The sequence below is a fragment of the Diadema setosum genome, unplaced genomic scaffold, assembly GCF_964275005.1.
Source record: "Diadema setosum unplaced genomic scaffold, eeDiaSeto1 scaffold_32, whole genome shotgun sequence".
NCBI classification, from domain to species: Eukaryota; Metazoa; Echinodermata; class Echinoidea; order Diadematoida; family Diadematidae; genus Diadema; species Diadema setosum.
Genome location: NW_027307658.1, coordinates 83,480 through 94,263, shown reverse-complemented (window position 1 = coordinate 94,263; position 10,784 = coordinate 83,480). Strand labels below are relative to the sequence as shown.

At 38.1% G+C, this 10,784-nt stretch overlaps 1 protein-coding gene across 1 annotated transcript; it reads left to right on the top strand.

Moving 5' to 3' along the window:
- The first annotated feature begins 6,599 nt into the window (after positions 1 to 6,599).
- On the top strand, positions 6,600 to 8,833 carry LOC140245777 (uncharacterized). The gene is made up of 2 exons (XM_072325298.1): positions 6,600 to 6,657; positions 7,833 to 8,833. Exons 1-2 carry the CDS (start codon positions 6,600 to 6,602, stop codon positions 8,831 to 8,833), a joined length of 1,059 nt encoding a protein of 352 aa, XP_072181399.1.
- The last annotated feature ends 1,951 nt before the right edge of the window (positions 8,834 to 10,784 follow it).

The following is a 10,784-nucleotide window of genomic DNA, read 5'->3' as shown; positions in this document are numbered from 1 at the left end:
TGTACAATACGATCGTTTTAGAACCAGAAGGTAACAGATGCAAATGACTGAATAATAAAGAAAGCGAGCCTCAAATGTCAGGCTCATATTCCACTGCTATAACTGCTACAACATCATCGCGAATAAATTGCAAGATTTTGGATAACATATTGGTTTATTACTCAAAGAGCATCTAAATTGTACGTTATTGCTTTGTTTATGTGACACTCCATTATCCATTTAAATTTGCACTAAATCTTACCCCAGAGCGGTAAAGTCACTATATCGGGACATGGAATACATGAAGTCAAAATGGGCTATTAATGATGCTACGTCTATGTTTCATCGTTGCTAACATCTGTTTAAAATTACACTAAATCATGGCGCTCATTTCATAAAGCACCATACAACAATTGCAACTATTATGGGACCCAATTTCTGATAGCGCGCTATAAAACATGCTGAATAACTGTGTCTAGGTATAGATACAAGTGTGTGTGTGTAACATGAAGACCGGGTCACTGTACTACGGACTCTCAGTGAGAGTAACCCCAGTCGAATCTTTGTTGTTGCTGGGTGGTTTTTTTTTTCCTTTTCTTTTCTAAAGACAGCGTCACAGGTATACCGCAGAGAAACTACATTATGCGATCGAAGTTACGTACAATTTCATTGAACAGTCATGATTAAAGAATTAACATTAGCACTTTGTAGTTACGTACTTTGCTGCGTTCCAGTAGCCAATTTTCATTCTGTAAAATCGAACTCTTTATTGGAGATTGTATTTATATTTATAGTTATATTAAGGTGTTTTCACAATATTGCTACTGCCCTCTTCTTTATTGTATCGAAAATGATTCCCGTTGTTTTAAGGCCAGATTTAAAGTAGATTTTTCATTGCAGTGTAGATGATAGTGAAATGAATATTGTTATGGTACCTGGCACGATAAATGAAGATATTTGCGATAATAATATTGCTGGATATTTCTTTAAACTCATGCTTTCATGCCTGACACGCATAATGTTACGGTGTCATCGCTTGATATGAGTAGAGTATAAAAACAAAAAATAGTGTGATGATTTTCTGGCACATGCACAAAGCGGTTTTTACTTGTCAAGAGGCCATGGCAGTGAAAGGAATGTGGTGGTCATCACGGCAATGTTTTTCTTCTTCTTCTTCTTCTTCTTCTTCTTTTGCCAACGATTATCTGACAATATTGTGACCAGAGTTTGTATGATGTATTTAGCAATCCACTGCAAACCAAATGAGGGACGAAATAAGAATCATGACCAACACTTGCTGTCGGGCGAAATCTCGGTGGTCTAGTGGAGATGACGCCTGTCCGGTGATCAGGAGGTCGTAGGTTCGAATCCTGCTCGAGTATGTACGCCCATGGTTTTTATCATGGCTACTACTAAAACACTGATAAAGTCAGTGCTTATTTACGTCGATGTGGAGCAATTTGTCAATCGGTTGCAATGAAACACCTCGACGGAAGAATTTCATGAATTTGAATTGTTGCGCAGTACCCGCTGCATGCTATAAGGATTAGGACCAACACTTGCTGTCGGCCGAATAGTGGAGATAACGCCTGTCCGGTAATCAGGAGGTCGTAGGTTCGAATCCTGCTGGAGCATGTACGCCCATGATTTTTATCATGGCTACTACTAAAACACTGATCAATTCAGTGCTAATGTACGTCGGTGTAGGGCAATTTGTCAATCAGTTGCTAAGAACATTATCTGTTTTGCGATTGTATTACATTTTCCATTATACAGTGCACTCCCGTTATATCGGACACGGTTATAACGAAATTTCGATATAACGAAAGAAAACTGCCGGTCCCGAGGACTTCGTTTTAACGGGAGTCTACTGTAATATTATAGCAGCGTAATTCCGCACTATTCGATGTGTTGACATTAAAGTGGTGTGTAACTATAACTGTATACTCTGACTACCCTTCACAAAATATCAATGTCGTGAATACTTTTATCAACTTCAGTTACCACGGCTTCTCAAACCAAATCCGCTCTGTATAAACAAGTTTTGTTCCGTCATAGGTACATAGGGACATAAGAGGTTAGTATCATTCTTCAGATTGGTGCCAAGGTGTTGAAGAGTAAAAGATGGGGAAATAAACTAAGCTTGCCGATGCATTTATAGTTAGCAACGTTTGTATTACGCTTCACGCTTGTGTGTGGGTGTTTGGGTTTCAGTTAATAATAATATTTGTGAATTTTGAATGATAGTGAATAGACTTTATTGAAAAGGAAATGTGCGTGTATGTTGTGTTTCTCATGCAGGCGTGGTGTCTCTTCCAGCATAATTTATGGTGTAAATTCTTTTTACAAACAAAGATTATAAAGGAGTACATTTAATGTGAATGGAGTATAATTTTCGAAACAATATTTGTCCAATTCCGTATTAAACTGGCATGGGAACTTGGGAAAATATAACAAATTTCGACGTAAAGGGGACTTTTTCAGACTAGTGAACCTTCGGAATAACGTTCCTCCGGAATAACCGTATTTCATTTTGGATTGCACAAACATTTGGCGGATCGATCTGAAGCCTATTTCATTTTCAGATTATCGAACCTACGGAATAACGAACCCTACTTTTATTTTCGATTTTTTTTTTTTTTTTCATTTACTGACTGGCCAACTTTCGGAATAACATGACTACACTATTAACAAAAAATTACGGATGCAGATCAATGTCACAGTAGGAGTACCTTTACGGGTGCAGCTTTGCACCTTTCAGACAATAAAGGTGCATGCAGAGCTGCACTGTTAAAGAATCATGCTCTCACAGTGACACTGGTCTGAAGGGGTGAAAGCTACACCCATAATGCCAGGTGCTTCCAGTTCAAAACTGGTAAAAGCGTTAAAAAAAAAAGAAATCTTAGGGTGTACATAATAACGAATCGTATTTTTTTCTCGAATTAACCAACCATAGGAAGATCGACACATATCTTATCTTATTATTTTCGAACAACTGAACACTACCAAATATTGAAATCAACTCACCTTTTTTTTTATTATTATTTCTAGGACTAACCAACATTTAGGTACACGAAAATTGTGTTTGTCTCGGAATAAGGAACCTGCCGTTTAACGAACATCCGAAATGACGAACAACACCCAGTAATATAAAATGAAGAAAATGTAATGAAAATATTATTGGATACCAAATATTAAGTTATTCTATATCCTTAATGCACGTTATATATCACTTCTCTCTTTGGATCCTCTTCAGACAGCAAACGTACCTTGAATTTGACGATGAGTCGCAGAAAAAAAAAAGACCATGTTGATAGCGTATAGTTTGTAAATAATATCAACAGATATAAGGCTTCACACTTCTACAAAATTTTCATGAAAATTAACAGGCCGAAGGAAATAAAATCGCAGTTAAAGTGATTTCTCATGCTGTCAATATTCATAATATTGTTCATAATTGGGACTACAAAAAGAGTAAAATACCGTCCCTTAGCACAGGAGCCCTGATTGCATGGGCACCCACCTGGAGGGGGGGGGGGGTTCATGAGGTGTTTTTGTCGGATTTTTTTTTTTTTTGACAAACTCTTACAAGCTACTGAAATCCTTGCATCTGATTGGCTGAGAGCAAAAATGTCCGGGAACTTTGTCAAACAAAATGCTTCATGAAATGCCCCAGGGAAGCCACTTATTGGGCTAGATTATCGGGAATAGACACGAGGTCGATCAGGAGCTGGAGAAAGCTGTTATCTGCTGTGACGAAAAGGCCGACCTCTGGCCGTTTAGATTTTGGTTGGTGTCGGATGGAATGATGACGTCATAATCAAGGTCATGGGCGACAATGAGAGGGGAGCAAAAATATGATTTTAACTCCCACCCCCCCCCCCCATATCCGATGATCGTGATGGAGAAACAAAAAAAACAACACTTTGACTGCTACAACATGATTAAATATAGAATCCAAAATATTCCACAGAAAGTGCACAGAATGTTTGATTTCCATTCCGCAAAGAAGAAAAAGCTCTCTCGTGTGTGTCTGCGTGAGCCTAACATGTGGATAAACGGGTGACAGATAACACAGCATTTCACATTCATTTTATTCTCAGAATGTTTGTTTATTATTTTATTTATCTACTGTATCTAGCTAGCTATTTTACTGTTTGACAGGAAATGTTCGAAAGCTCTCTGAATAAGTGTCCACCAGCTCATTCAATTTAAATTTTCAAAATGCAAAAACTCCTTAGAGTGAGACGGAAGATTACCCACATGAACACACAACTCCACCGCTCCAACCCCCCCCCCCCCCCCCCCCCCCCCCAAAAAAAAGCTTTGCTCCCGCAGGTCTGCGCACATTATCTCCCTTGCAAGTTTATTACCATACCAAATCCTGAAAACGGATCGAGAAGCCTGTGATCATGGCTGATAAAATGGAGATTCAAATAAAAAAAAAGAAAGAATAAAAATGGAGATGGCACAGAGAGGGGGGAAATTGACGCACGATGAATACTAATAACCGTAGTGATATTTCAATTCGCTACCAAATAATTAGAGAGTTGACAGGTGATGGTATGATTGATCTTCACTATTTACGGAAAAGATTTGCATTGTCTGGTTCACCTTTCTCTAATAAAGACAACTTCAACTTGGTGTCAAATTGCACTTATTTGCTTTGTGATTTCAGAATGCGTTTGACTCTGTGACCATGGCACACAATACTGTGAGTGCACATACAAAGGCGTGCAGATACACAGACGAACACACACACATTGAAAACCATAAGCAGTGATTTCCTTTTGCGTCAATGTAGGTATACCCCGAGAAGTTCACAAAGCTGAAACGTCGTGGAAATGTTTCTATGACGATTGTTGACCGTTATCTTCGCGAACGCTTTGCAACAACAACTCATTGACTTCATTTTCTCTGCTGGACTGGTATTGGTTGGCGTGAACAAGGTATTCACTTTCAAGTCAGACTAGCTACCTCTACCAGAAGATAATAATGGCAAGAATTCTACACAAAATCATTGGGACACTGATTCTGTGTGGTGAGTTTTTCTTTCAATAATAGTCGAATTATATTATTGTCTGCCTGATGTCACAAACAAAGATTGTATAGTATTTCTCATGTCTGTACATATGTTGTGTATATCAAACTGTGTAAATTCCATGTCTAAAAATACATAATAATACATCACATCATGCATTACGCATACATGTATAAACTTACATAGGTAGATATAGACAGACAGACAAATAGATATATAGATAGATAGATAGATAGATAGATAGAGAGAGAGAGAGAGAGAGAGAGAGGGAGAGATGGAGGGAGAGATGTACATTACACTTTACATGTACATTACACTTTGTTATACTAGCGAAGCTTAATTATTTTCCCTAAGCAGCTACAGCAGCATCAGGTATAAAGTTTTTTATAGTCTGATTTATACATCATGCATGTCATGTGATATAGTCGGGGATGAACATTTAACCTTAAGTTTTGCTAAAAATCCATGAACAAAAATGGCAGGATTGTCAAGAAATAGTTTACATTATGGGTTCAAAGTGTGGATCAATATTTTTTTCTATCCTTGGATAGATACTGCTTCAGAAGAAGATCTTTGTCACAAATTGTATAGGTACCTTCAGACTAGGTTTGCAATCGTAATAGACAAATTGGTGAAGAAAACTCATACAAAGGCATCACATATTTCTATAGTTCACTGCAAAAGTAGATTTTTTTCTTAAAAAGAAACTCATAGATTAACAAACTCGGCCAAACATTAATCCTGAAAGGTATAGTCCCGAAGAAAAGTTTACTGAATAAGCCTTATCTAGTCTTCCAGAAGAGTCACTACTGTCTTCCCTCATCAACTTGACCTTGGAATACTCAGGCAAAATACCAGCTTTCACTCCACCCCCCCCCCACACACACACACACACACAAGCACGTACACATTCACATACACACACAAGCACACATACAGTAATCGTAAATAGCCCTAAATTTCAGGGTAACTTACATGTTTGAATTGAAGTATAATAATGTGTATGAAGTGTACGAATGTGTTGTTGTTGTTGTTGTTGTTTTTTTTTTTTTTTACTCTTTACCAGTATGTTTCGGACAGATATCCCAAGGGAGCAAAGCGATATTGTGTTTACTTTAATTTACTTTACTTTTTTTGTTCAGTTTTCTACAATAAAGCAACTTTCCCTTTTGTTGAATATTAAAAATGTGAACAACAGTTATGATACGAATGTTTCCAGAGTAAAACGTCTACAGTTATGGTTTAAGCCTTCCTTTGCCAGTGAGTCTCATGTGCACAAATTTCATACACAAACCTATGGACAAGAAAAAATTGAGGCACACAAAGGGTTAATGGCGAAAATAGTGATATCTCCTTATATTTTTTAGACTTTATTACGAAATTTGTGTATGGTAGAATTTCTTTTTTAATGATACAACCGGCCTACACATAATCAAATATGATATCTCGAACATTGTTAACATTACTGCTCCCAAATGGTAAACTATACTTTTAGTATTGTTGCGTGATTTTCTTAGAAAAAAAGAAAAACTATAGGTTTTTCCCGCCCAATTTCATCAGATTTGCGTTCGATTTAACGATGCGGTCATTCACGTTCGAGCGAATTTCAATGATCACCGAAATCGACATCCAAAAAGGTAACTAGTTCATTCAATTTCATTACTTTTTTTTTTTTAATCAGCGTCCGATTTTGTGAGTTTCTCACACAAGGGTGTAAAAATGGCATTCAAATTAAAAGTGGAAGTGCAGCGCATTCAAATTCGCATCAGCACCGCCGTGGAGAGCATTAAGGAATTCAAATTCACGATAAGGCAAACAATTACAAAGTATGAGCAGTATTTTTCGTTGTTGCTTTTATTCTTTGTAGTTACTCAGATGTTTGAATATGCAAACTTAATATACAATACCTTGAAATGTGATTTTGACACATATAAGCTAATAACTCGTGTAACCCCACTTTCAAATACATACGATTCAATATACGATTTTAGCCGCTGCTATGACATAGTATGCGTGAACAACTCGAATACGGACAGAATTAGTGGATGAAGCATGACCTTAACAACTAGCAAAATTGGCGATATAACTCTTTGATAAAATAGGTCTATCTAAAGCTGATCCGATTGCAGCACTTTATGATATGGACACGGGGAACTATAACGGTATCAAAGTGGATCAGTATGGATTTGGACGTATATAGGATCCCTTAGATATTCTGGGATATGGCTATTTCCTAAATGTTACATCCATACTGTTAGGGATGAATTGAAAGTGACAGAAAGGTCGACAGGAAAGAAATACATCCATTGCAAGTAAGATAACTAAATTAGACTTTAAAATGAAAATGAAATTGTATCATCCAATCGTATGACCGTGAAAAAAAAAAGCCGGTGGAAGTTGTGTTTGTTGATTGAATTCGAAAGTGCGAAGTTGCGTAAATGAATTTGAGCGTCTATCCGGCTGGCGCGAAATTGAATGGCAAATTTGAGTCGTTAAATTGAATGAATTTCTCTCTGAATTATGAGATTGAAACACATCCGTTCGTCTCGAATCTTTATCGTTATAATATGATCTGGTTTATTCTATTTTTTTTTCAATCGTACAGGAAATGTACATTGCCCCCCCCCCCCCCCTCCTCTTTTTTTTTTTCGGTGTTGTGAGGGGTTCAATGAAAAAAAAATAGATGCCGTTTCTACTAGCAATAATGTCACGCATGGCCGGCTAACGAGACGGACGTGGGGCGCAGCTAGCTCCTTCAACACCCAGCTACTATGAACTGCATACCTTAATGCTACCTAAATCTTTATTGCAGCTGTGAACACTGGATCAATTAAAGGAAGCTCTGCCTATAATTTCCGTAAATCTACCGTGCAAAAGGACAAAAATCCCCGAGGAACTTCTGTCAGTACACCCCCTCAACCTAGACCGGTGAGTGCTTCCTCGTCAATTGGCAGGCCTTCAGCGAGTAGACCCGGCATGCCCCACCAACCACACCCCACCAGCCGCCGAGGCGATTCTGAGCAGGCCCCCAACGTTCCATCAGATACTGGTCACGCCATCATTTCTGAACTACGAAACATGTTTGCGGATTTCAAGACGGAAATTAATAACAAACTGGACCACGTTATTTCTGATCTGAATGCCGTAAAAACCGATATTGCCACAGTGAAATCCACTATGCAGGACCTTGAAGGTTCGGTCGCCGACACGTCTGCGAGGATCCAATTCGTTGAGGCCGGGAAAATCCCCGAACTTCAGCGGCAACTAGATCAAATGAAGACCGAATTTGAAGACAAGCTCATTCAACAAGAGCTTCACCACCGCAAACAAAATTTGCTTTTCTACGGCATTGCATCCCACCCAAACGAGAATGTTTATCAAGAAGCAGCGAAGGCGTTCGCCCACCTTCTGGAAATTTCAACGGAGGAAGCGATGAAGATCCCGGTGGTTAACATCCATCGTCTCCCCACCAAGAGTACCCCCATTGGCGCTACCAACGCCCCTGAACCTCCGGACCCCATCACAGTCCGCTTTGCGAGGATGAGTGATCGTGACAAGTTGCTTCGTGCTTTCGAGCAACCGCGACGCCCAAGGAACGCCACCGAGAAGTCCCCAGCACGGATCCGCATCACGGTCCGCACCGACCTCCCCCCGCGGATGAAACGCGAACGCGGCCGTTTAGCATCCATCGCATACAATCTCCGCAAGACCAAGAATCTGAAAACACAAATAGCAGTTCGTGGTGCCAAAGTAGTTCTCATGACCAAACATCCAAACGAGTCATCTTCCGCCTGGTCTACCTGGTCGGATTGACCGTTGCTCCATTGGTATCCGAATACCTATGATTGTAATATGAAGAGGTAAAGTCACAATTTTCTTCTGTGGTTTTCGTAGGCCTAAATGTAATACCCTTTCCACATAAAAAAAAAAAAAATCAATTTATATCAACAAAATGTCATTGTAATTCAATCAAGTTGAATCAGTACTTTTCATTTGTCTTATACGTTTTCGTCTATTGTCGTTCATTTTGCATATATGTGTATTCCTATGATACGCATCACATGCAATAAGCAGATGAGTTCATTGTTTTTCCCCCTATATAAAACTATAGCTGTGTGAAGTTAGTAATGATACGTTTATTGAATAACTCTGATAAACGTTGCTGTCCATTTGATAGGTATACAAAGAGAAACACTGTACACTTCTATCGACTACGCGTTTCTGCACGCCACTACTTGTGAGCAACACAGTGTAATAGTATCACAAAGGATGGGCACATTCTTATTTCATTTTCATCAAATGTTATGACACCAAGCTAAGCAACCCTTTTCTCCTTTGAATGCCTTTTACTGAGTTTTTTCCAATATTGAAATTATCATGAGTTATTATTTACACACGCAAAGACAAACGTTTTATCAAAAAAACAAACATATCTATTTTTAACGGTAATAATCATAATTTCCCTCCTTATTCACCCCTCAATCAACGATATACCCAGTATTTATGATATGTTATGGTTTACCCACGGTTTTGCCATTTTTCTTATGTTCAGAGATGTTGAATTATAAGTACACCTTGGTGTGATTTTTTAGGATTTCAGTCCATGCATTGTAAAAAATAAATAGATAAATAAATAATTTTATTGTTTAAATTTTGTCCACCCTTCACCTAATCTACCCTAGGCATTATATATATATATTTTTTATTCGTATATAAATAACAATCAATTATTTTCTAACGCCCAATAGGGTATCATAATTATAGTACAAGTAATTTTTCAGTTATAATAATTGTTTTTGACGTACTCACCATGCCACGTACTATTCCTTTTACCCCGATACTTAACATGCGGCGCAATTTGAATCACAACTTTAAATATTGATGATAAAACCGACATTTTTTTTTTTGGTGTCCTATAATTCTTGTACCTGTGCTACATCTCCTCCTCTGAGGATTATGTTAATAGTTGTCTAACGTCCCTCAGGACAATTTGAATTTTAGAATAATCACATTGTTAGCACTTCCATCCAAAGGGTGGGGATCTCACCGAAAAGAGAGAAACAAAACACAACAAATGCTACTATCTGCATGGTATCTGCCGCATTCAGTGCTTACCATCATTTGACCGCTCTTTTTTTTTTCTTCTTCTTTTTAAGGTGATATTTAGTTCACCGGCGTCTCTGTTCCTAACAGCAATATGCCCGCATTAAGCAGTTCAGCTGTTTCGTTTCTTTGGGCTCATAAGCTTGGTATTCACTTCTTTGACGTTCACTTATATGACGTTATAGACAGGCCAAGCCAGGCCTCTTACAATTTTTTTTTTTTTTTTTGTGGTCCTTATTATACTTTACTTAATCAGTTTTTCACTACGTACCCACGTAAATGGGCAACTCTAGTGAATTTTCATGAACAGGACATGCAAGAGTTTGGTTACACTGTTAAAAATGGTCTATTGAATTACATCCACATGTACCCCTATTTTCTTCACATTTTAAAACACCATGTTAGGCATTTTAGGGGTGTTCTTTGAAAATTTTAGAACAGTAACATTATCAGCACTTTTACCCGAAGTGTGCAGAGCCCACCGCAAAACCCGCCACTCTTTGTATGGTATTTTTGCAATTGTCTATATATTCAGAGTTTACCACCATTAGACCACTTTTTTTAGGGTGGTGTTTAGTTCATGGGTTTTTTTTTTTTCTTCCCAACAGCCTAATTATCCAGCTGTTTCATATCTTTTGCCTCTTCTGCTTGGAATTCACTT